Genomic DNA, 27,266 nt, shown 5'->3' on the forward strand with positions numbered 1-27,266 from the left:
ATTCAACAGTAGAGATGCGCCTTTTGAATGACCTGATGGCGCACATCAACAAAGGCGTTAAGGATTAATGTTGTCGTTATTTGAGGGGGGAAAGAAGGGCGCTGCCTGCTTTCCCCTGACAAAATCCCGCCCGTGGCAGGCCTTCTTTCCTAGGCGAGAGCCTGCCTTCCTTTCTCCCTGCCTCCATTGGAGCCCACGCTGTCGGAGGGGGAGCTTCGCAGCCCACCCAATGCCTTCCCTTTCGGGGCGGAGCAGCTCCAGCCCGGACGGAGCCGCCAGAGAGAGCCGCGATGCAAAAGGCAGAGGCCCGGCCACGTCAGCACGACCACCCCGGGCCCCCTGATCCCAGGCCCGGCGGCGGGGCAGCCATGGACATCCCCGCGGGGCACAGGCTGGTACGGCATTGCGCGTGGGGCGAGGAGTGGGTGGGATGCCAGGCGAGCGGATCACACAGAGAAGGGAGACTTAGCTGCCCTGCGCACAAGCCACCCGGCCCAGGGGCTCCCCAAAAAGTTCCTGCGTGGCACCTAGGGTGTATCTGTACTATAGACTTAACGCGGTTTGACAGCACTTGAACTGCCCTGGCTATGGAATCCTGGAGAAGGCGAAAGACTATGCAAAAAGGACAACTCCTGGGATTCCATAGCATTGAGACATTAAAGTGGTGTCAATCTTCCTGCTGATCAGCGTTTCTCAACCTAGGGGTCAGGACCCCTGGGGGAGGGTCGTGAGAGGGCGTCAGAGGGGTCGCCAAAACCATCAGAAAACACAGTATTTTTTGTTGGTCATAGGGGTTCTGTATGAGAAGTTTGGATCGTTGGTGGGGTTCAGAATGCTCTTTGATTGTAGGTGAACTATAAATCCCAGCAATTATAACTCCCAAATGTCAAGGCCTATTTTCCTCAAACTCCACCAGTGTTCACATTTGGGCATATTGAGTATTTGTGGCAAGTTTGGTTCAAATCCTTCATTGTTTGAGTCCGCAGTGCTCTCTGGATGTAGGTGAACTACAACTCCAAAACTCTAGGTCAATGCCCACCAAGCTCATCCAGTATTTTCTGTTGGTCATGGGGAGTCTGTGTGCCAAGTCTGGTTCAATTTCACAGTTGGTAGAGTTATGAATGCTCTTTGATTGTAGATGAACTATATTTATTTATTTATTTATTTGCCTTACTTATATACCGCTGTTCTCAGCCCGAAGGCGACTCACAGCGGTTCACAACAAATACGAACAGCAAAAATTCAGTGCTACAGTATAGAAACAGTTAACAACCTAACACATTACACAATTAATAAACAGTTACTACAATACCCATTCACTGTCGTCTCGTCATCAAAAACATGTTCCAGATTCGTCATCCATTGTTTCATTCCAGTGTTCATTAACCAATCATTGCACTAATTATTGGAACGCCTACTCAAACAGCCAGGTCTTCACTATTTTGCGGAATACCATTAGAGATGGTGCTAGTCTAATGTCCGTAGGAAGGGCGTTCCACAGCCGAGGAGCCACCACCGAGAAGGCCCTATCTCTCGTCCCCGCCAGCCGAGCTTGAGAAGCAGGCGGGATCGAGAGCAGGGTCTCCCCGGAAGATCTCAAAGTCCTGGTGGGTTCATAGGCAGAGATGCGGTCAGATAGGTAGCTTGGGCCAGAACCGTTTAGGGCTTTAAAGGCCAACGGCAGCACTTTGAATTCAGCCCAGTAGCAGATCGGTAGCCAGTGGAGTTGGCGCAACAGGAGGGTTGTATGCTCCCTGCGCTCCGCTCCTGTTAAAATCATGGCTGCCGAGCGTTGGACTAGTTGGAGCCTCTGAGCTGTCTTCAAAGGCAACCCCACATAGAGAGCGTTGCAGTAGTCTAAACGGGATGTAACCAGAGCGTGGACTACCATGGCCAAGTCAGACTTCCCAAGGCACGGGCGCACTTGGCGCACAAGCTTTAGCTGTGCAAATGCTCACCTGGTCACCGCCAAAACCTGGGGTTCCAGGCTCAGCGATGAGTCCAGGGTCACACCCAAGCTGAGAACCTGCGTCTATAACTATACATCCCATCAATTACAATTCCCAAATGCCAAGGTATCCCCCCCCCCCCAACTCCACCAGTGTTCACATTTGGGCATATTGAGTATCCATGCCAAGTTTGGTCTAGATCTATTAATATTTGAGTCCACAGTGCTCTCTGGATGTAGGTGAACTACAACTCCAAAACTCTAGGTCAATGCCCACCAAGCTCATCCAGTATTTTCTGTTGGTCATGGGAGGTCTGTGTGAAAAGTTTGGCTCAATTTCATAGTTAATGGAGTTTAGAATGCTCTTTGATTGTAGGTGAACTATAAATCCCAGCAATGACAACTCCCAAATGTCAAGGTCTTGCCCCCCCCCCCCCCCCAAACTCCACCAGTGTTCACATTTGGGCATATTGAGTAGCCATGTCAAGTTTGGTCCAGATCCATCATTGTTTGAGTCCACAGTGTTCTCTGAATGTAGGTGAACTACAACTCCCAAACTCAAAGTCAATGTCCACCAAACCCTTCCAGCATTTTCTGTTGGTCGTGGGAGTTCTGTGTGCCAAGTCTGGTTCAATTTCACGGTTGGTAGAGTTATGAATGCTCTTTGATTGTAGATGAACTATACATCCCATCAATTACAACTCCCAAATGCCAAGGTATCCCCCCCCCCCAAAAAAACTCCACCAGTGTTCACATTTGGCCATATTGAGTATCCATGCCAAGTTTGGTCTAGATCAGTGGTTCTCAACCTGGGGTCGCCAGATGTTTTTGGCCTTCAACTCCCAGAAATCCTAACAGCTGGTAAACTGGCTGGGATTTCTGGGAGTTGTAGGCCAAAACACCTGGGGACCCACAGGTTGAGAACCACTAGTCTAGATCTATTAATATTTGAGTCCACAGTGCTCTCTGGATGTAGGTGAACTACAATTCCAAAACTCAATGTCAATGCCCACCAAACCCTTCCAGTATTTTCTGTTGGTCATGGGAGTTCTGTGTGCCAAGTTTGGTTCAATTCCATGGTTGGTGGAGTTCTGAATGCTCTTTGATTGTAGGTAAACTATAAATCCCAGCAATTACAACTCCCAAATGTCAAGGTATCCCCCCCTCCCCCCAAAAAAACAAACTTCACCAGTGTTCACATTTGGGCATATTGAGTATCCATGCCAAGTTTAGTCCAGATCCATCATTGTTTGAGCCCGCAGTGCTCTCTGGATGTAGGTGAACTACAACTCCAAAACTCAAGGTCAATGCCCACCAAGCCCATCCAGTATTTTCTCTTGGTCATGGGAGGTCTGTGTGCCAAGTTTGGTTCAATTTCATGGTTGGTAGAGTTCAGAATGCTCTTTGATTGTAGGTGAACTATAAATCCCAGCCATTACAACTCCCAAATGTCATGGTATTTTCCTGGAAGGGTTTGGTGGGCATTGATCTTGAGTCTGGGAGTTGTAGTTCACCTACACCCAGAGAGCACTGTGGACTCAAACAATGATGGGTCTGGACCAAACCTGGCACAAATATTCCATATGCCTAAATATGAACACAGATGGAGTTTGGGGAAAATAGACCTTGATATTTGGGAGTTGCAGTTACTGGGATTTATAGTTCACCTACAATCAAAGAGCATTCTGAACCCCACTAACCAGGCCTGTAGCCAGGATTTTGTTTCGGGAGGGTCTGAATTTGAATCGGGGGGGGGGGGTGAATCTGAGTGAAAGAGGGTCTACCCTAACACATCTTTTGTATCGTTGCCCCAATACCCCCCTGCATATGGGATATATTGAGCATGGTGATCAGATCATGTTATGAATCAACATAATAGTTTAAATAATGTACCAGTAAGGCCTTCTCATGGACCACCATGAGAATTTCGGGGGGGGGGGGGCTATATACCTGCCATGCAGGGGCACACAATCAAAGCACTCCTAACAGATGGCCTACCAGCCTCTGCTTAAACACTCCCAGTTGCATATCCCACTGTTGAACAGCTCTTACCATCAGAATTTCCCCCCTAATGTTTAGGTGGGATCTCTTTTTCCTTTCAGGTTAAATCCATTGCTTCCTGTCCTGGTTTCTAGAGCAGCAGAAAACAACCTTGCTCCGTCCTCAATGTGACATGCCATCAAATATTTAAACATGCCTATCGATCCACCTGTGTCAGGCAGAAGGGTGTGGGGAATGAATGGCAGTTTTCTTCAGTTCTAAAAATTCTAGCATTGCAGTAATTTAAAACTTCAGTTGGATGTTTTGAAATATGTTGTAGACATCCAGAGAAAAGGGGTGGGCAAAGTTATCAAGGCAACACAAACACAATAAATGTAAGAGCCCTAGAGATGAACAATTTTCAGTGTCTCACTCTTTGCAGTGCTAGAAATTTGAGATCTAGCAGAAAATTGTAAGAGGGCAAAACTCCTGTCCTTCCACCTGCCATGGCAACACCTTTGCATGTACTCTTCCTTTTTTTTCCTGCGGCTTTCTACTTTACCAAGCATTGTGTTGTAGTTCATTCGTTCAGTCATCTCCGACTCTTCGTGACCTCATGGACCAGACCATGACAGAGCTCCCTGTCGGCCTTCACCACCCCCAGCTCCTTCAAGGTCAGTCCAGTCACTTCAAGGATGCCATCCATCCATCTTGTCCTTGGTCGGCCCCTCTTCCTTTTACCTTCCACTTTCCCCAGCATAATTGTCTTCTCTAGGCTTTGCTTTCTCCTCATGATGTGGCCAAAGTACTTCAACTTTGTCTCTAGTATCTTTCCCTCCAATGAGCAGCCGGGGTTTATTTCCTGAAGGATGGACTGGTTGGATCTTCTCGCAGTCCAAGGCATTCTCAGAACTTTCCTCCAACACCACAGCTCAAAAGCATCGATCTTCCTTCGCTCAGCCTTCCCTAAGGTCCAGCTCTCACATCCGTAGGTTACTACAGGGAATACCATGGCTTTGACTAGGCAGATCTTTGTTGCCAGTCTGATGTCTTTACTATTTTATCGAGATTGGACATTGCTCTCCTCCCAAGAAGTAAGCGTCTTCTGATTTCCTGGCCACAGTCTGCATCTGCAGTAATCTTTGCGCCTAGAAATACAAAGTCTGTCACGACCTCCACATCTTCTCCCTCTATTTCCCAGTAGTCAATCATTCTTGTTGCCATAATCTTGGTTTTTTTGACGTTTAGCTGCAACCCGGCTTTTGCGCTTTCTTCTTTCACCTTGATTAGAGGGCTCCTCAGCTCCTCCTCGCTTTCGGCCATCAGAGTGGTGTCATCTGCATATCTGAGGTTGTTAATGTTTCTTCCAGCAATCTTAACCCCAGCATTGCATTCATCCAGCCCCGCACATCGCATGATGTGTTCTGCATACAAGTTAAAAAGGTTGGGTGAGAGTATGCAACCTTGTCGTACGCCTTTCCCAATGTTGAACCAGTCTGTTGTTCCGTGGTCAGTTCTGACTGTTGCTACTTGGTCCTTGTACAGATTCCTCAGGAGAGAGACAAGGTGGCTTGGGATGCCCATCCCACCCAGAACTTGCCACAGTTTATTATGATCCACACAGTCAAAGGCTTTAGAATAGGCAATAAAACAGAAATAGATGTTTTTCTGAAACTCTCTGCCTTTCTCCATTATCCAGCAGATATTGGCAATCTGGTCTCTCGTTCCTCTGCCTTTTCTAAACCCAGCTTGAACATCTGGCAACTCTCGCTCCATGTATTGCTGGAGTCTTCCTTGCAGGATCTTGAGCATTACCTTACTGGCATGAGAAATAAGGGCCACTGTACGGAAGTTTGAGCAGTCTTTCGCATTTCCCTTTTTTGTTATGGGGATATAAGTTGATTTTTTCCAGTCTGATGGCCATTCTTGTGTTTTCCATATTTGCTGGCATATGGCATGCATCACCTTGACAGCATCACCTTTCAAGATTTTAAACAGTTCAGCTGAGATCCCATCATCTCCTGCTGCCTTGTTGTTAGCAATGCTTCTTAAGGCCCATTCAACCCCACTCCTCAGGATATCTGGTTCTAATTCACTCACCACACCGTCAAAACTATCCTCGATATTATTATCTTTCCTATACAGATCTTCTGTATAGACTCGCCACCTTCTCTTGCATTACATTATATTTAACATTATATTTAATTTGATTTCTGAAAGGTACGTTCCTCATGTATTGTTGTAGGAAATCGCTCTCCTTTCTGGAATTTTGTTCTAAAGTTGTCTTGTGTATTGGTAAAATTTTTAGACTTACTGGCATCTTCTTTTTCTTTAGCTGTACAAGTAAAGACACAGCGTGGACATTGGAATCAGTGGGAAAGAAAGGTTGTAATGTAGGTAGGGAAGGTAGAATCATAGAATCATAGAGTTGGAAGAGACCTCATGGGCCATCCAGTCCAACCTCCTGCCAAGAAGCAGGAATATAGCATTCAAAGCACCCCTGACAGATGGCCATCCAGCCTTTGTTTAAAAGCCTCCAAAGAAGGAGCCTCCACCACACTCCGGGGCAGAGAGTTCAACTGCTGAATGGCTCTCACAGTGTAGAAGTTCTTCCTAATGTTCAGATGAAATCTCCTTTCTTGTAGTTTGAAGCCATTGTTCCGCATCCTAGTCTCCAAGGAAGCAGCAAACAAGCTTGCCCCCTCCTCCCTGTGACTTCGTTTCATATATTTATACATGGCTATCCTATCTCCTCTCAGCCTTCTCTTCTTCAGGCTAAACATGCCCAGCTCTTTAAGCTGCTCCTCATGGGGCTTATTCTCCAGACCCTTGATCATCTTAGTCGCCCTCCTCTGGATACATCCCAGCTTCTCAATATCTCTCTTCAATTGTGGTACCCAGAATTGGACACAATATTCCAGGTGTGGTCTAACCAAGGCAGAATAGAGGGGTAGCATTACTTCCCTAGATCTAGACACTATGCTCCTATTGATGCAGGCCAAAATCCCATTGGCTTTTTTGCCACCGCATCACATTGTTGGCTCATGTTTAACTTGTTGTCCACAAGGACTCCCAAGATCTTTCTCACATGAACTGCTCTCGAGCCAGGCGTCCCCCATTCTGTATCTTTGCATTTTGTTTTTTTCTGCCTAAGTGGAGTATCTTCCATGTGTCCCTGTTGAACTTCATTTTGTTAGTTTTGGCCCATCTCTCTAATCTGTCAAGATCATTTTGAATTCTGCTCCTGTCCTCTGGAGTATTGGCTATCCCTTCCAATTTGGTGAAAACTTGATTATCGTGCCTTCCAACCCTTCATCTAAATCATTAAGAAAGGTACATTCCAATCTCATTCTTCAATCTTTTAAAGGAATCCCATGAAATCCTCGATTGTTCGGCTGCTTCCTCTCCATCAAAAAAGTTCAAGGCTGGTTGTCAGGCTCTGAACTATACAAACCAGCTTAAAACAAAGTGAGTTTTCTTATTTGGGAAAGACTTGGCCTTTTAGAGATCATAACCTTTTGGAAAACCAGGAATCTCCACAGTATATTGGAAGCACAATCTTTTTGGAGATTAATTGGCATTCACACTATTTGGAATAATGATAACCTTTAGTAAAATATGATCTTCCCGAGAAGAGTTAAATACTCGTTTGAATGAATCTTCTACTTAATAGTAAATATCCACTAGCATTCATATAAGGCAAATTAGGCTTCTCACTTGTTAGACTGATATACCTGGTTATCTTTCTGAACTTATAGGAACAAGATATACCAATGCACAAAATATATAGCAGATCTTCAGAAGTGTTGTTGCCCAAAAAACATACACTTTCCCATAAAATATATTGCTTTTAAATCATGTTCAAAAAAGATCAAAAATAAGTAGTCTTAATTAAAAAATAACATAGTTGGTTTACTTAAAAATTTCATGTATTCAGCATACAGGTGCATTTCTTATCGGTTGAAAGTTTAAACAATAAGTTCTCTAAAGCACTGTTTTAGTCTCTTCTCTGTTGCATACAGACTAACACTCTCTTTAGTCTAATATATTACTGAACACTGACTATGCACTGCAGCATACTGACACTACCAATTGCATACTAACACTGCTGACTTCATAAATTGTACTGACTGACTTCTAAACTATGCTGCTTCTGATGCAAACTAGCTTCTAAAATGGAGTCTCAGTCTGAATAGTCCCAGATCTGGTCCCATTGTTTGCAGTCCCTTCTGGAACCTCGAACAAAATAGAGTTAAGAGGAAACTGCATATCAATATATGCATACGATATAGTAGTAAAGGTTAAAGGTTTTCCCCTGACATTAAGTCCAATCGTGTCCGACTCTGGGGGTTGGTGGTCATCTCAATTTCTAAGCCGAAGAGCCGGCATTGTCCATAGAAACCTCCAAGGTCATGTGGCCAGTATGACTGCATGGAGTGCTGTTACCTTCCCACCGGAGTGATACCCATTGATCTACTCACATTTGCATGTTTTTAAACTGCTAGGTTGGCAGAAGCTAGGAATAACAGTCAGAGCTCACCCTGCTCCCCGGATTCGAACCACCAACCTTTTGGTCAACAAGTTCAGCAGCTCAGTGGTTTAACCCACTATGCTATACAATATAGTAAGAAATCACAATTATATACATCACAAATAACTAGTATAGGAGGCTTGTAGATGGTTGCTATTTCCAACAATCAAGCCTCCCCCCCACCAAGCCATCTGAAAACCAGCCAAAAATTGCAAATGACATGATGTTAGTTTTTGTGTATTTGTGTGCCTTCTAGTCACCTGTTGATGTATTGTGACTAGTTTAATTTCATCGGCAAGGAATGCTAAGAGCTGATTTTGTCAGTTTCTTCCAGTAAAATACAGCCTACACTACTGGTGTTCATATTATAAGTTGGATATTTCATAGGCTTCATTTTTCTTGTGGGTAGAGACTATTGTTTGTACCTTCTTATTTTGTGCCACAAGTAAAACCCAACTTATCTTGTTCCTAGGAACCATCCCTTTACACTGTCAAGGCAATTTTTATCATGGACAGCTTTGGGCAGAGACTTTTGGCCAAGGTAAGCTACTTCCACATCAAATGTGAAAACTGAATGTCCACAAGATGTTGTTGAGCTGCTGCTTGAAGCATTCCTCACTCTTGGCTATGCTGACTAGAACTGCTGGGAATTGCAGTCCAACACCTGGAGGGCCACATATTTAAGTTTTGCTGAAATCTTCGATCTTCTGAAGAGGCCCTTCTCTTTCTCCTGTCCCCGTCGCAAGTGTGACTTTTGGGGACGAGGGAGAGGGCCTTCTCTGTGGTAGCCCCTCGACTCTGGAATTCACTCCCCAGAGAAATTAGGCAAGCCTCCCACCCTGGCAGTCTTCAGGAAGAGTCTGAAAACTTGGCTGTTCCAGTGTACCTTCAATGAATGAACAACAATCCTTGACCTTGACCAAATCCTGCATAAAATGACCTACTTTATTCTATCCTCTAGTACAATTAAACCCCATTGTTTTCGTCCCATCTGATCCTCCTTCCAGATACATTACATTGCTTTCTCACCCAGTGTTTTTAAACTTTTAATCCTTGCAACCAGCCCTGCCCACTGAGTTCAATTATTGTGATTCAATTATTGTGATTTTATACCGCCTTGTGTGTTTATTTGGGTTTTTTTTTGTAATTTTTATTTTCATTATATTTTACTGTTGTATTTTTATGTTGTAGATTTACTTTGCTGTATTTGTTGGGCTTGGCCTCATGGAAGCCACCCGAGTCCCCTTGGGGAGATGGTGGCGGGGTATAAATAAATAAATAAAATTATTATTATTATTATTATTATTATTATCATTATTATTATTATTATTGGGGCCTATATAGAAGGCAAGATTGATTAGATAGCCAGAAAGAAATACTTGGCTACTATGGCTGTAATGACTCCAGCAGTTTGGTTCATCGGCGCCATCACAGTATATTGTTACTGCTGAAAGCTAAGATTGTGATTTCCTCTCAACCTCAGTTACACATATGCAGAGACAACCAATTTGACTTTGATATGTTTCTTCGGACCCTTCCAGACAGGCCCTATATCCCAGGATCTGATCCTAGGTTTTCTGCTTTAAACTGGATTATATGAATCGGCACTGCCAGATAATCTGGAATAAACAGAAAACTTGGGATCAGGCATGTAGCCGGGGGGGGGGGGGCTTTGGGGGCTTCAGCCCCCCCCCCCCCAAATTCTCATGGTGGTCCGTGAGAAGGCCTTACTAGTGCATTATTTAAACTGTTATGTTTATTCATATCATGATCTGATCACCATGCTCAATATATCCCATATGCATGGGGGTATTGGGGTAACGATACAAAAGGTTTGCTAGGGTAGACCCTCTTTCACTCAGACTCAGCCCCCCCCCCCCCCCCGAATCAAACTCATCTCCCCCTGAATCAAAATCCTGGCTATGGGCCTGGTTGGGATCAGATGTTGGGATATAGGGCCTGTCTGGAAGGGCCCTTCAACTTTGGTAATTGGACAGGTTTCTGCCTGCAGGCTTATGGAACAGCAATGTTCTTCCCACACTTGACTTTTCCTGCTCCTGATAATTTTCTGCCTGAGGCCATTGCTTCATATAGCTAAAGAGAGGCCAGTCCAGCTGCTTTTCCATGTTGCCTCCGAGGGCCCTTTCACACAGCTATATAACCCAGAATATCAAGGCAGGAAACCTCACAATATCTGCTTTGAACTGGAATATATGGCAGTATGGACTCAGATAACCCAGTTCAAAGCAGATATTGTGTAATTTCCAGTCTTGATATTCTGGGTTATATGGGTCTGTGGAAGGGCCCTGAGTTGTGGATTTGTTTCTTCAAAGGCCCCTTCTACACATCCATATAAAGTCCAGATTATCTTCTTTGAATTGAATATATATATAATCCAGTTCAAAGCAGATAATGTGAATTATCTGCTTTCATTATCCGGATTATATGACAGTGTAGAAGGGGCCTAAGATAAACATTTTATAGCTTCCTTTTCCATTTTCGAATGGAATTTTATCTATGTTTACCTGGAGTGAAATCCCACTCTTCTCAATACGGCTTGCTCTCTAAGGGCCCCTTCCACACAGCCATATAACCCAGAATATCAAGGCGTAATAACCCACATTTTCTGCTTTTAACTGAGTTATCTGAGTCAACATGGCCATATATCCCAGTTCAAAGCAGATAATGCAGGATTTTATTCAGCTGTATGGAAGGAGCCTAAGGGTGCAATCCTAAACATTTTCCCCATAGAGTGAGCCTCAGTAAGAACAGTGAGACTTATTTCCACGTAGAGAGACACAGGGTGTTTTATTGCTGTGTTTAGTGAGAAAGCTGAATCCAGACAGCTACGTTATAGCAAGTGAGATAATATAGCCCTCTGTAATTTTTTTGGTGTTTATGGGACTTCCAAACACAGACTAATGCATTGACCTCCTATATTGTCTCATCTATCTCTCAAATCTCTTGCTTTAATTATTCACAGTATTATGATGATACATTTCCATCCACGAAAGAACAGAAGAGTTTTGAGAGAAATGTCTTCAACAAAACCCACAAGACTGATAGTGAGTACATGGCTCCCTCACACCCATCATCCTGCCTTCTGAGAAGCACCCACTTGGCCTCCCATTTCCAGCCTTTCTGCCCAAAAAAGACTCCAAGGGTGGGAAATTTTGACCCTCTAGATATTATTTGGCCTACAGCTCAAGTTATTTCAATGTTCAGGCATTATGGAAGCCGCAGTGCACAATCCTCATTCTAGTTCTGCTTGCTTTTAAGCTGCAACATGGGCAAAGTTGTATGTCTTGAAGTAAAAAAGCAAACCAGAAGTGGATTTAGCAGCAAAAGAAATAAAACTTGGAGTTGCAAGACCTTTCCCTTGTCCCTTTAATAACCCCCTTGTTTTCTCTCTTTTGAAATTTCTCCTCAGGTGAGATTGCTTTCTTGGAAGGACTGACCATTGTCTATAAAAGCAGCATTGATCTTTTCTTTTATGTGGTGGGGAGTCCACATGAAAATGAGGTAAATGCTTCCTCTGAGAACCGATTTAAGGCAGTGTTGTAATGTGCAAAAAAAGTGACCAAGGAATGGTCTAAATTTCCCATCTATTCTGCCTTGATTAATCATTAAGAATAAATATAGTTAGGGGGATTGATAAATGATTGATAACTGGCAAATAGAGGAGAAAACATGGAGACGGTGATAGACTTTGTATTTCTAGGTGCGAAGATTACTGCAGATGCAGACTGCAACCAGGAAATCAGAAGACGTTTACTTTTTGGAAGGAGAGCAATGACCAGTCTGGATAAAATAGCGAAGAGTAGAGACATCACACCGGCAATGAAGATCTGCATCGTTAAAGCAGTGGTATTCTCCGTAGTAACTTTTGGACGCGAGAGCTGGACCATAGGGAAGGCTGAGCGAAGGAAGATAGACACTTTTGAACTGTGGTATTGGAGGAAAGTTCTGAGAGTGCCTTGGACCGCAAGAAGATCCAGCCCATCCATACTCCAGGAAAGAAAGCCCGGCTGCTCATTGGAGGGAAGGATATTAGAGGCAAAGATGAAATACTTTGGACACATCATGAGAAGACAGGCGAGCTTGGAGAAGACAATGGCACTGGGGAAAATGGGGAAAAAAGGAAGAGGGGCCAACTAAGGGCAAGACGGATGGATGGGATCCTTGAAGTGACTGGCTTGGCCTTGAAGGAGCTGGGGGTGGCATTGGCCGGCAGGGAGCTCTGGTGTGGTCTGGTCCATGAGGTCACAAAGAGTCGGAAACAACTGAACAAATAAAAAACAAACAGTTGGTGGGTGAGTTATCAGTAGTGTCACAGGTAGCAATTGGAGGCACAAACTACAAGGAGTAAACGTCTAATTCAACAGCAGCTGATCTTGGCTAGACAGAGCCTGAATGCCTTATACAGAGAAATTGCATACTATATTAAGCACTGAGTGGAAACACAGTGTTGATTCTCTGTTTATAGATTATTTTGAAAAAATAATACTACAGAATCATAGAAGCAGTATGGGTCCTGTTTGTTCTCCATGTTAACTAGCATGTGACTAAGAAAAACGTATGGGGTTAGGGAGAAATTCATCAAGACAATGTTGTCGTGAAAACAAATAGAGATAGAAGGCAAAAGCTTTTTGTTAAAGTTGCAGATGACTTTTGCAAAAGAAATTTTGAAATGTAAAACCATATTATGCATATAGACATTAATTGCCAGATAATTTAACAGTGTATTATGAAATCACCATTTTGATTCAGCGTTCAGATGATTTGAAAAAAGCAATGTCAGAAAATAGGGATGCGGTCCATGTGTGGAAATGACCTAGCACAGTGTTTCTCACCCTTCTTAATGCCACAACCCCTTAATACAGTTCCTCATATTGTGGTGATCCCCAACCATAAAATTATTTTCGTTCCTACTTCCTAACTGTAGTTTTGCTACTGTTATGAATTGTGGTGCAAATATCTGATATGCAGGATGTATTTTCATTCACTGAACCAAATTTGGCAGAAATGCCCAATACGCCCAAATTTGAATACTAGTATGGTTGGGGTGTGTGAGTGTGTGTTGATTTTGTCTTTTGGGAGTTGTAGTTGCTAGGATTTATACTTAACCTACAATCAAAGAGCACTTTGAATTCCATCAATGATGGAATTGAACCAGACTTGCCACTTACAACTCCCATGACAAACAGAAAATACTGTAAGGGTTTGGTAGTCACTGACCTTGAGTTTTGGAGTTGTAGTTCACCTACAGCCAGAGAGCACTGTGGATTCAAACAATGATCAATCTGGACCAAACTTGGCACAAATACTAAATATGCCCAAATGTGAACACTGGTGGAATTTGGGGAAAAGAGACTTGACATTTAGGAGTTGTAGTTTCTGGAATTATAGTTCACCTACAAAGAGCATTCTGAACCTCACCAACGATAGAATTGGGCCAAACTTCCCACACAGAGCCCCCATGACCAACTGAAAATACTACTTTTTCTGATGGTCTTTGGTGACTCCTCTGACACCCCTTCGCAACCCGCCCCCAAGGGTCCCAACCCCCATGTTGAGAACCACTGACCTAGCATATGGTTAGGGGGAAGTATCCTTTTAGCACAATACATCATTTATTTATTTTTTGTTAATTTGAGCATTCTTTCTTGCCTTTCTTGTTTTATAGCTTATGCTAACATCAGTTCTCAGTTGTCTTTTTGAAACTCTCAACCACATGCTGCGGTGAGTATCATAGCTAATCCTACTGAAGATCAAAAATCATCTTGCTAGTATCGAAAACCTTAGAATTGAAATATATATCAATAACAAAACGATTTGGTCTGTTCATCTGCAGTAACCCATCAGTAGAACCATGTCATTTCTAGACCATGATTGGCTGCCATCAGAGAGCTATTACTTTGCAGAAAAGAATCTCTGTATTTCAGATGGCTCATGCAAGCAAGCCAAATTACACTGAATATGACAAATCCCCTGCACCCCACTGGCAGTACTGGAAACTTTTGTGCGTTCAAGCAGCCCTCAATTCTAATTCATTTCTAGCAAACTGGCACAAAGAACCTCTCAGTGGTCTGTGCCCATCATAACAGCACCTCTAAATATATAATGTCAGCAAAAGTCTCTTATTGGCTATACACCATTTTCTTTCTCAAAACACTTATAATATTTTCCTCCCAGAATTCCCCAATTATTAGTGCCATGTTAGCAGTGGGATTCTGGAGCTGCAATCTCCCCCCAAAAGCAGTGTTTCTAAGTTCTGTGTATAGGACAAATTAAATCTGGAAGCAAATGCTATTTGTGGGTATATCTATAACTTCTCCATCTCGGGATTCCCTTTTTCCCCTCTCTTCTTCAAATGCATTACTTTCTCCTTGTGGTCCAGATCTACAATATGAAATTTATATTATTTTTCTATATCATTATGGTTTTTCACAAAGGAACCCGGGAGTCATAGTTTGGTAAGATGCTGACAGTTTTTCCCTAGTAGTCCCTAGTTCAACCTTCATAAAACTAGGCTCAATAGGACTCTGATTTAAATCTATAGAATAGATCAGGGGTCCTCAAACTTTTCAAACAGAGGGCCAGGTCACAGTTCCTCAAACTGTTGGAAGGCCAGATTATAATTTGAAAGAAACATGAATGAATTCCTATGCACACAGCACATATCTTATTTGTAATTCAAAAGTCACTGAAAAACAATACAATAATTAAAATGAAGAACAATTTTAACAAATATAAACTTACTCGTATTTCATTGGGAAGTGTGGACCTGCTTTTGGCTGATGACATAGGATTGTTGTTGTTGTGTGCTTTCAAGTCGTTTTAGATTTTGGTTGACCCTGAGCGAGGGCCGAGTAAGTGACCTTGGAGGGCTGTATCCGGCCCTCGGGCCTTCATTTGTGGACCTCTGGAATAGATTGTTGTGCAACAAGTGGATCTTAGCCACGTTCCATGCACAAGACACACAGACAAGTAGAAACAAACAGAAAAATCTTTACTCTTAATAGCAGAGATGAAACACAAACTTGCAATGTTGCATACAAAAAGCAAACTGTGCAAGAAACTTATATAGACTTTGTAAGTAGCACAAAATAAGGCATCTTCATCTTAAGTCAAATGAGAAAGCCAAACATAAATCTTGAGCAAACAACTATTCCACCATAGCCTCCTTTAGAGCAGCGTAACAGCTTCTCTCCAACCTGCACCTCAGAGCAAAGCCTTTGAGCATAGATGTCCTCAGAGAAAAAGCTTTCCAGAACTGTATTCTAAAAACCCATACAGTTATACCCGTGATCCAAGATTGCTGGTTGACCTACATTACCAGCTGCACATAATAATTACCATCATAAGGTTTTTCTTCAACACATACACACACACTTGGTCCTGCTACAACTTACTGTAACATAGATTAGTTAGGACAACTAATAGTCTGCCAAATATTGTTTGTTCATCAATCCTAACCATCATAGCCAGTGGTGAGGGATGATGGGAGTTATAGTCCAACAACATCTAAAGGGCGACACATTCTCCATGTCTGGTGTAGATAACATAATAGTGGTACTGATAACTATCACATTTTGTCTTATATTTAGAAAGAATGTGGAGAAACGAGCCCTGATGGAGAATATGGATGGGGTATTCCTTGTGGTGGATGAGACCGTTGACGGCGGGTGAGATTCATATGACAGGAGATAAAAGGCAAAATATCCAATTTATTGGGGAAGAAGAGCAACTGAGTGAACACAATAATGGAGTCAGAGACGAATTGCTCAGGATAGATAATTCAAATTCAACATATATACCAGTATTGCCCCAGAAGCCTTTTGTACTGTTGAATGAATTTGGTATATCGGAACAGATTGCCTCATTATGTCACTTTCAGTTTTAAAGCCAGATTTATAAAACTGTGCCACAGCTCATCAAGCTAATTAAGGCAAAAACAGTATAGATATTGTCCAGTGATTATGTCAATCTTATTAATTGGTTGATTTAAGAAAAAACAGTTAAAAGTAAGCAAAATAATGAGTCAATTGTGAATTCAGTTCACAATGTAAAAAGTGCCATTATTTTCATCCAAAATGTGTTTTTCCTAGATACGTTCACAGTTTGCTTACATAGAAGTAAGACTCACTGAATTCAGTGCGATACTGATAAGTGTGTTCCAGGATAGGCAAACTTTCCTTCTGCCCCCACACAGCCTAGAAATTAACTCTTAATATATTTTTAAATGTTTTAATTGTTTTTATGTACTTTTAAATTCTATTTTAATATTTATTTAAGTGTACATTGTGTTTTAGGGCATCAAATTGTTGCCTGTATGTAAAGCTGCCTTGAGTCCCCTCCGGGGTGAGAAATGCAGGGTAGAAATGTTGTAAATAACATCACTATATAGGAAACGTAAGCCCCCCCCCCCTCTCACTGAAGCAGACATCTTGTCTCCTTCTATGCTCACATAACAACAACAACAACAACTTTATTTTTGTATCCCACCACCATCTCCCCAAAGAGACTTGGGGCGGTTTACATGGGGTCTAAACCCAGTCAAACAGAGTTAAAATTTTTCTGTTTTCACAAATTGTTGGATTGTGTTTTCTACCTGGTAGAAGAGGGTTGGGCTGGATGGCCATTGGGTGTTCCTTCCAACTCTAGGATTCTATGAGCCTGTGTGGCCATCTGTCGAGAGGGTTTGGATTGTGTCTTCCTACCTGGCAGAAGAGGGTTGGGCTGGATGGCCTTTGGATGTCCCTTCCAACTCTAGGATTCTTTGTGGCCATCTGTCAGGAGGGCTTGGATTGTGTCTTCCTACCTGGCAGAAGAGGATTGGGTTGGATGGCCTTTGGGTGTCCCTTCCAATTCTCGGATTCTATGAGCCTGTGTGGCTGTCTGTTGAGAGGGTTTGGATCGTGTCTTCCAGCTTGGCAGAATGGGGTTGGGCTGGATGGACTTTGAGATCCCTTCCAACTCTAAGATTTTGAGCCTGTGTGGCCATCTGCTGGGAGGGCTTGGATTGTGTCTTCCTACCTGGGGTCCCTTCCAACTGTAAGATTCTATGAAATGCAGGTAATAATTCCTCTCGGCCAAGTTAAGGTGAGGGGCATCTATAACATCATAACACATAATTAAAGATATCATAACACATAATTAAAAACATAATTCATCATATAACACAGTAGCCGAGCATAATGGACATTCCTGAGTTGAGGGGCGAGAGAAGGCTTGTGTTATACGACTGCCCGAATAAAGGCTAATGGTAAAGTGCAAGAGGTAGTTGATAAATTAAGGCTAAAAGGGCAAAGTCAGATTAATACTCTGGACTCAGGGTCATGCTATGTGGCTAAAATTTGAGAAAAGGGATGTCCCTAAGAAATATCAGTCTAACAATTAGGAGGCAAAAAGAGAGGGAAGAGAGGCAGACGAAGAGGGCAATTGGGAAGGGTTTTACCTGCCAACTAACTCAGCTGCCTGTCTCCTTGTTGAGGACTATAAACTTGTGCAGAATGTCATTGAATTCCAACAAATGCTTTCTTAACCCACAACATCTCAGACAGAATGTAGGCCTGTGACTGATGTTTCTCCCATAAGATTTTTAACATCTTTGCCTGATGAAGAAGACAATGAAACTTCAAAAGTTTGCACAATGTACATGAGTTTATGATTTTATGTTTTAGAGTTTGTCCCCCAAAGGGTATCTCTGCTAATGGATTTTGTATTTTGGTGCATGACTAATATAGCTACCTCTCAATATCTTTTCAATATCGGGGAGTTCTCTGTTGTCCTGGGAGTTGCCCACTTCTGTTGTAGACAATAGCTCAGTCTAGAATTCTGGAAGAAAAGAAAACCTTTCTGTTTGAAAAAGAATTGCTGTTGAAACATTGCTTCCATTACACTATGTAACACAATTTTTATTCCTGGGTTATAAACATCATTTTCTAATTGGTTCTATCATAAAATCATAGGAAAGGTTTATAAAACTGCAAAAGCTTTGTTTTTGTGGGACATCCTGTGGCACATTTGTGGGACATCCTGTGGCACTCCAAGAAAAAGATCTTGGAGTCCTCGTGGACAACAAGTTAAACATGAGCCAACAATGTGATGTGGCGGCAAAAAAAGCCAATGGGATTTTGGCCTGCATCAATAGGAGCATAGTGTCTAGATCTAAGGAAGTAATGCTACCCCTCTATTCTGCTTTGGTTAGACCACATCTGGAATATTGTGTCCAATTCTGGGCACCACAATTCAAGAGAGATATTGACAAGCTGGAATGTGTCCAGAGGAGGGCGACTAAAATGATCAAGGGTCTGGAGAACAAGCCCTCTGAGGAGCGGCTTAGGGAACTGGGCATGTTTAGCCTGAAGAAGAGAAGGCTGAGAGGAGATAGGATAGCCATGTATAAATATGTGAGAGGAAGCCACAGGGAGGAGGGAGCAAGCTTGTTTTCTGCTTCCTTGGAGACTAGGACGCGGAACAATGGCTTCAAACTACAAGAGAGGAGATTCCATCTGAACATGAGGAAGAACTTCCTGACTGTGAGAGCCGTTCAGCAGTGGAACTCTCTGCCTTGGAGTGTGGTGGAGGCTCCTTCTTTGCAAGCTTTTAAGCAGAGGCTGGATGGCCATTTGTCAGGGGTGATTTGAATGCAATATTCCTGCTTCTTGGCAGGGGGTTGGACTGGATGGCCCATGAGGTCTCTTCCAACTCTTTGATTCTATGATTCTATGATTTTGCTATAGTTTTTTTATGAATATCTCATAGAGTCTCAACCAATTCAACATAGTTTGCGGCAGCCACAAAAACGAAGTTTCTGGAGTGTAACAACTACTTTCAAAGTAAGTAACACACAGTTAAACAGGAAATAACACTTTCAAACCAGGAACAGATTTTTTTCCAATTTTTGTTACACAGTGTTATTTTGTTACACAGTGTTATTCTCAGGGTATGGCTGCATTCCAGGCACTGACAAACTTTACTTATGTGCTTACCTCTTTTGTGTTTGAAGAACTTTGCTAACTGCTTAAATACATTCACTGTCTCATGAATTAAATAAAAAGTATTTTTAATGCAAGTAAAATAAATACCACAAAACCACATGAGAGGTTTATACTACCATTCATCCCTTTTGAAGGCATAGTCACTGGACAATAGGAGCTTGTACCATTTTTACAACCCTGACCTTATTAGTTGACACTTCTTTTTTAAAAGTGCACACAAACAAAAGAGTGCCTTCTGATCATTAGGGGAAATCCAGTTGCTCTGCCATATAATCATTTCCATAAGGAAAGACATCTGGATACTTTGAAACAGCTGAATAAACAATTCCGTAGTTCCTGAGCAATAAAAAAAGGGGGGGGGGCATGTGGTCAGTTTTAACAGAAAGGAAGAAACCATGAATATGATTAGCTATCAGTATTTTTAAAAACTCTACAATCAGAACAGTAAATAAATAACAACACTAAAAAACAGGGGAATTCAAGACAAGAAACAATCAGGGCCAGCTAATCACCTCCCAGACCTTAAAACTGCTAGGCCATTAAATGCTAATCAAGCTAGCCAATTGAAACATTCACACCTGCCTCAAACAGACAAGAGTTCTTTCTCCCACCCTGGACATTCCACAGATATATAAACCCAATTTTCTTAGTATCCAACAGACCTCACAACCTCTGAGGATGACTGACATAGGCACAGGTGAAACGTCAGGAGATAATGCTTCTGGAACATGGCCATACAGCCTGAAAAACTCACAACAATCCCCAAAAAAGTCATATGTAAATTTGTCCATTAGCAAAAATATAGATTCTCTCTTTTCAATATGCTTAAATTATCTTTCTTTTCATGTTTTAGTGTGATTTTAGAAAGTGATCCTCAGCAAGTCATCCAGAAGTTAAATTTCAGAGTGAGTTATTCTCTCTTATTCTTTGGTTGTTTTATTTCGAATTCGTCTGCACATTTTACATGTAATCTATCCTTTCAATCTTCCTCCTGAATCTCTTTCCGCCCCAGACAGTCCCTGAGCCTGCGCCTTATGGCTTTGTTCTCCTTGATTACATCGTGGGCAATTCAGAGCACAGTGAAATTTTGCCTGAGATGTTCCAAAAATAGATAAATGTTCTCACAAACAGGAAGCAGGAGTAAGAGATGATTTCCTTCTACGCATGTGGTTCTAGTGTGGCATGGCTGCTGGCTGGGCCGAAATTGTCCTGCTTATTCGTAGCCTCTGTTCTGGAATTGTCGCCAGTTTCTCCATGGCTTTTCTTGTGACATCTTCTAGGAAAAAATATTTTTGACATTGCAACCTCCAGAATCCCCACGGCTATGCTGGCTGGAGAGTTCTGGGAGCTGTATTTACAAAGTAATTCTAACAAGGTCTAAAACAAGAACATTGAGAGTGGTAAAAATTGAGTGGAACTGGACCCTTCATTCGGGTTACCAAAATGTGTATCCTTTGCAAAAAAAAAAATCCTGCTATTATTAAGAATTTAAAATGTGTTTACTTGGGCAACCATCTGAGGTCCACTTATGTGGACCCTAAATTTATTTATTTATTTATTTATTTACTTGCTTTATTTGTATACCGCTGTTCTCAGCCCTTAGGCAACTCACAGCGGTTTACAACAAGAACAGCAAAAATTCAATGCTACCATCACACGGTATAAATCTTCTGCCTGAGCCTCCAAAATCTGTGGAGTCCAGCAATACACCATAAAAATCCTGAACTGGTGGGATCAGTATCCACAGTTTTATTTATCTATGTCCTCTCTAGTCATTTTAGGTCTTCTTCACAATTTTACAGTATTCTTGATCCAGAAGTCCTTCATCTCAACACGATTCACTGTTATAATTCACAGTTTTGCATATCTGGAAACATATCCCTGAGAATATGGAGGTCACACTGGACTTCTAATCCATTCCAATCAGGCCGTAGTTAAACTATATACTTTAGTGATCAGTTTAAGCACCTAAAAGTATAATGCACTTGATAATACATTGGGGAGAAGTCTATCACTGGTGACTAGTAATAACAACTATAAGTAGATGCTAAAATAAGAGGCAGCACGCTCCTGAATTATGACTTGATGGGATACAAGAGCATGTGCTGATTACTTTTTTTTTGTTTCAGGAGCGACTTGAGAAACTACAAGTCGCTTCTGGTATGAGAGAATTGACTGTCTACAAGGACGTTGCCTGGATGTTGTACCATCCTGTAGGAGGTTTCTCTCATGTTCCTACATGAGAAGCTGGAGCTGATAGACAGGAGCTCAGCCTGCTCCCCGGATTTGAACCTCTGACCTTTCGGTCGGCAGTCCTGCTGGCCCAAGGGTTTAACCCATTGCGCCACTAGGGGCTCCTGTGGGTTACTGTCCTCATGTACTTCCTGTTTGCCAAAGGCTTCCTAGTAAACACTACAGAAAACAAGATGTTGGAATAGATGGATATTCGGTTTGATACAGTGAAATCTTACATTCGAAAGTCCACAAGTTTAATTGTTGCCGAGGTCATGGAGTTATGTCAGTAAGCCTCAGTGAAAGACCTGGCAGGTTACTTTTACAAATGCAGACGGTACTTGATTGGACCATAATTCCTAGAATTCCATATGATCAGTAGGATTTTGTGAATTGTGGTGCAATGAAGTGACATTTCCTAACTGTGGCTGGGACACGTCTCTCACTGGCTGTTGGAAGAACTTTGCATGGAGAACATCCCAAGTTTGGTGTCATGAGAAACTGATAAAGGCAATTTTCTGAAATCTTGGAGAGTAGATTAGACTAGAGGCACCTGAACGAAGCACTGGTCCGACCCGATATAAGGCCACTGCTTAAAACTATCACCAGTTCCCAACCACCTCACCCTTCCAGTTAAAGTCTCACCAAAGTTCAAGGGAGAGTGCAGCATTGTCAGAGGCCAATCCATGTAGGAGATCACAGTAAATCAAAGAAAAGGGCGACTATTATTATCCCATTTTACAAAGTTCATCAGAAAGGGGTTGCTTTTGTTGCTCATTCTACACTTTGAGGATGAGATGCACCTGTAATTTGACATTTTAAAAATAAGAATTTTGGGGGAAAGCCACTCAATGCATAACATATATGATTCTCATTCGGGCTCCCAAAATATACAGAAGCATGTGTGTATATGTTCAGTGGTGTGGCATGGCATGCATATGTTTCAGAGTGTGCTATCTGCAGTGCAGTTTTAAAGAGGAACCTGAAAGAACCAGTTTTGACATCACACACTGGATGCAACCTTTCGTCATCTTTGGCACACAGCCACTGAAGTGAATCTCCAACTTTCTCAAGGAAGAAACTCCTACTGGGATACTCATGCCTTCGGAAGAACAATGGATTGAACTCACTTAGGTCATATTTAGAGTTGATTCATTGGGATTCGTCATGATGAATTAATGCCCTACTGAGTTCAGCTGGCGTGTTGCAAGCAGGAATCCGCCCCATGTTTATATTTCATCTGGAAATGCAAAGAATCTATCCACTAACCATAATGCCTTTGAACTATTCTGACTTTTTCTGTCTTCATTTTAGGTGGATGACCCCTCTTTATCAGAGCACAGTGTCACTCAGGTAAGTTTACTGAATTCCACTGTAGTTTGTCTAGTGCAGATAGTTTACTTTCTCTCATTCAGTGGCAGAATTTTATAATCTGGAATACTTAACAAGTGAGATTTCCAGCAAAATGTTGACGTAATGAGTGACCTGGTTCAGGGTTTCAGCTAGCAAATCAAGTATTCTTTTCAATACAGGCAGTCCCTGAGTTACAAACATCTGACTTCTAAATGACTCATAGTTACAAACGAGGGTGAGACAACATGAAGTGAGAGAAATCGATCCCTCGGAAGGGGAATTCTCTTCTGAAAGAGTTATTATGGGGAAACGGTGTCTCCACTGACGCTTTCTCCCCAATCCTTTTTTCTACAACAAGCCATTTTTTTTCAAAATCCAAGGACAGAAAGTGAGACGAAATCTTCTGAACAGGGCCAAGACAGCAAAACAAAAAGCACAGGGGGTGCTAAACCTCTTATATATATCTATATTAGAGAGAGAGGGGGAGAGAGAGAGAAGCGACCGCTCAGGTGCAGAACTTGCTGACCAGAAGGTCAACGGTTTGAATCCATGGGATGGGGTGAGCTCCCTTTGGTAGCCCCAGCTTCTGCCAACCTAGCAGTTTGAAAGCATGCAAATGTGAGTAGATCAATAGGTACTGCTTAGGTGGGAAGGTAACAGCACTCCATGTAGTCATGCTGTCCACATGACCTTGGAGGCATCTATGGACAATGCCGGCTCTTCAGCTTAGAAGTGGAGATGAGCACCACCCCCCAGAATTGGTTTCGACTAGACTTAGTGTCAAGGGAAACTTTAGTTTTATAGAGAGAGAGATGGGGGGGGGGGGGATGATGGAGTTACACTTAAAAATGACTTACGTACAAATTTGACTTAAGAACAAACATATAGGACTCTAATGCATGTATTTGCAATAGACATCAATGTCATTGGCATGCAGCAGTGAGGTGAGTTCATGCATGCATCCAAACAACAGAAACTGGATATGAAAGAAAATGACTGCAGTAGATTCTCTGGAGAGAAACCTGAGATAACTGTCTGTAATTAGATACTATGCAGACCAACAAGGCTGAAATATGTAGAGAATGTAGGCAGTAGCACCATTCCCCTCTCCTTATCTTCCATTTTTAAAGTTGTCTCCCTATAAACTATAGTCAGTCCTCCACATTCACTGAGGTTAGGGATGCCGAACCCCCACAAAAGTAGAATCACCATGAATAAAAAAAATCTGAGGGAACTGGGTTGTTGTAGGTTTTTCGGGCTGTATGGCCATGTTCTAGAAGCATTCTCTCCTGACGTTTTGCCTGTATTTATGGCAGGCATCCTCACAACCTCTGAGGATGCCTGCCATAGATGCAAGCAAAACGTCAGGAGAGAATACTTTTAGAACATGGCCATACAGCCCGAAAAACCTACTACAACCCAGTGATTACAGCCATGAAAGCCTTCGACAATACATTTCTCATACCATGTTTCCCAGGAAAAGGAAGGAGGGAGGGAGGAAGATTCAGAAACATAGGGTGACTTGCATCAATAAGCCAGTTTCAACATCTCTATCTGGAGTAGGTCTTTTGTACAGTCAATGGCTCTTTGTTTCCCATTCAAGAGGAAGCCAGTACTAAATACTCTGCATTATCATAGCTCATTACTATATCGTTTCTGGGCAAATCACAGCAGTCCCTACCAATCACTGTTGTGAGGATGGTAGCTTAAATCAAAGAGAACAGGGAACTTTGAGGGAGATGGCAGATGGTATCTTCACTCTTATTAATGGTGTTTCCACTGGTTTCACTCCAACATTGGCTGTGGGTCCTGCTGACTTTAGAATCATAGAATCCTAGAGCTGGAAGAGACCTCATGGGCCATCTAGTCCAACCCCCTGTCAAGAAGCAGGAAAACCACCTTAAATGCACCCCCAACAGATGGTCGTCCAGCTTCTGATTAAAAGCATCCAAATACTTCTAGAACATGGCCATACAGCCCGAAAAACCTACAACAACCCAGTGATTACAGCCATGAAAGCCTTCGACAATACTCTGAGGAATCTCTGGGTCACACCGAAGGACCTAGAGATTCGTAAGGACCATATTAATCAAATCCACAAACGTGAAACCTGCAAATGTGCAGGGCCAACTTTACTTTATTCAAGGCCATTCTAGTTGCACTGACCAATATTTCAAAACTTCCAGCCATTTCCAGGAGTTGTGGTCATTTTGGATTCTGTGTCCTTGGGCAGAACATTGACTTTTAGATCCATCCCAATCTAAAGAAAATACCTGCTTAGGAGCTATATATAATCCTGTTAATAAACCTGCTTGGTTACCAACAGCTGTACAAAACCTGAACTGCATCATCTCAGTTTAACAGAAAACATACAGGACAACTCTGAAGAGTAAGATTGGCATCTTCTTATACATAGGTCTCCACAGCCTCCTTCAATTTGCAAATATTCTTATTTTGCATTCAGTGAGTTTTTATACATTCTCCATTTTAGTAATCAAAAGATATACCTGCCACCTAGTGTCCATTCTGATTGAAAAGCAAGTTCATCTGGCTGACCTGGGGTATTATCTACACTGTAGAATTAATTCAGTTTGATATCACTTTAACTGCCATGGCTCAATACTGTGAAATAATGGGATTTGTCATTTGGTGAGGAACCAACAGTTTTGGCAATGAAGGATAAATGTCTTGGAAATTTATTTATTTATTTATTTAAAGCATTTATATTCCGGCCTTCTCACCCCGAAGGGGACACAGGGTGGAGCACAACATATAAACAGCAAACATTCAATGCCAAAACATACTTGACTATACACACACACAAACATTAAAATCACTTATCTTGATGTTAAAATCCTTTAGTTAAAACTGTCTCAACAGCCATATCGAATTTGGTTGGCATACTATGGTTCCATAGAATTGAGAGATAGCAGTTAAAGTAATGTGCAGGCTGTATTAATTCTACTATGAAGATGCACTCTTAAATGTCCTTGAATGACACAACCAAATTCACTCATCTCCTTCAAGGATTTAGTTTGAATCAGGGCTCACTAAGGTCCCTTCTACATTGCCATATAATCCAAATAATCAAATCAGATAATTCACATTATCTGCTTTGAACTGGATTATATGAGTCAACACTGCCATATAATCCAGTTCAAAGCAGATAATCTGGATTTTATATGGCAGTGTAGAAGAGGCCTATGTTTCACTGATCTTTTTGTTCTTGCCCCCTCTATATAGTTGGAGATTATGAACATATTGGTTTGGAATCAGTTATTATACATTTGCGTACACATATTAAAATCAATTGGACAGGTAAATATGACTAACATTGTTCTGAATGAGTTGACTCCAAACATATTAAGTCTGTAATTAAATAATCTGAAGTATTTTAGACTACCTTTGTGCCAACAGGCATTCAAGGAAATGTAAAAAACAAAATTCAGAACAAACAAAATTTAGAACTTCCCAACAAAGAATTCCCCCAGGCAGTAAGAAGCCAGACCTTGAAACTGCTAGGCCATTAAATGCTAATCAAGGTGGCCAATTGAAACATTCACACCTACCTCCAACAGACAAGAGTTCTTTCTCCCACCTTGGACATTCCACAGATATACAAACCCCATTTTCCTAGTTTCCAACAGACCTCACAACCTCTGAGGATGCCTGCCACAGATGCAGGAGAAACGTCAGGAGAGAATGCTTCTGAAACATCAGCCCGGAAAACTCACAACAACCCAAAATTTAGAAAGAAATTCAGCACAAAATCTAAAAACAATTTCACAAAGATTTTTGAGAAAGGTGGGGTGAATGCAGACTCTTGAAAAGTTTTTGTTTTGACTACAACTCCCAAGGATCCTAGGACTTGTAGTCCATGAAGTAACTTTACTTGGCTCTAGGATGTGCCTTGTCCTTGAGCAAAACACTGGAGATGGAAGGAATGGAAAATTGTTCTCATTGCTGTCTCTTTTTCTTTCTATTCACAGGTCCTTCAGTCTGCCAAAGAGCAAATTAAGTGGTCCTTATTAAAATAAAATACTCCAAACAAAAGACACAGCACTGGAATTTTTTGATTTCTAACCTTGTTCTAGAAAAATTGTTCTTTTCCGATTGCCCTCAAAGGATGAGACCCTTTCAATGAAGCCTGATCATTCTGATTTAAGAGGAAACAACGTGCTGAAGCTTATCTGAGTAACTTTTTCAAAGTAAACAA

At 41.9% G+C, this 27,266-nt stretch overlaps 1 protein-coding gene and 1 long non-coding RNA gene across 5 annotated transcripts in view; one reads left to right on the forward strand and one right to left on the reverse strand.

Moving 5' to 3' along the window:
- Window positions 1-27,103, forward strand: COPZ2 (COPI coat complex subunit zeta 2). Of its 2 annotated transcripts, XR_009631738.2 has the most exons (10): window positions 1-395; window positions 8,932-9,000; window positions 11,443-11,524; window positions 11,890-11,981; window positions 14,146-14,201; window positions 16,070-16,147; window positions 20,319-20,370; window positions 20,478-20,605; window positions 23,012-23,050; window positions 27,040-27,103. XR_009631738.2 is itself a non-coding variant. In XM_060780884.2 (9 exons), exons 1-9 carry the CDS (start codon window positions 291-293, stop codon window positions 27,085-27,087), a joined length of 621 nt encoding a protein of 206 aa, XP_060636867.1. In that variant the 5' UTR covers window positions 4-290; the 3' UTR covers window positions 27,088-27,103. The 2 variants fall into 2 exon arrangements, 1 of the variants encoding a protein (XP_060636867.1); XM_060780884.2 differs by lacking the exon at window positions 20,478-20,605 and having other exon boundaries at window positions 4-395.
- The window catches only part of LOC137097366 (uncharacterized), a 28,285-nt gene continuing 17,160 nt past the window's right edge, over window positions 16,142-27,266 (reverse strand). The window contains exons 3-5 of one of the 3 annotated variants that reach the window (XR_010910163.1): window positions 18,213-18,299; window positions 17,920-18,076; window positions 16,142-17,575 (exon numbers count right to left, since the gene is read on the reverse strand). This is a non-coding gene — a long non-coding RNA (uncharacterized lncRNA). Of the gene's footprint in view, window positions 18,077-18,212; window positions 18,300-27,266 lie in introns of all 3 variants that reach the window. The other 2 variants (XR_010910162.1, XR_010910161.1) reach the window with 2 other exon arrangements.

The sequence above is a fragment of the Anolis sagrei genome, chromosome 6 (assembly GCF_037176765.1).
Source record: "Anolis sagrei isolate rAnoSag1 chromosome 6, rAnoSag1.mat, whole genome shotgun sequence".
NCBI lineage: Eukaryota > Metazoa > Chordata > Lepidosauria > Squamata > Dactyloidae > Anolis > Anolis sagrei.

Coding starts and splice junctions, on each gene's coding strand:
- COPZ2 (XM_060780884.2), top strand. CDS start 291: ATGCAAAAGGCAGAGGCCCGGCCACGTCAGCACGACCACCCCGGGCCC. Junction 396..8,931: donor TCCCCGCGGGGCACAGGCTG/GTACGGCATTGC, acceptor TCTTGTTCCTAG/GAACCATCCCTTTACACTGT. Junction 20,371..23,011: donor TCCAGAAGTTAAATTTCAGA/GTGAGTTATTCT, acceptor TCTTCATTTTAG/GTGGATGACCCCTCTTTATC.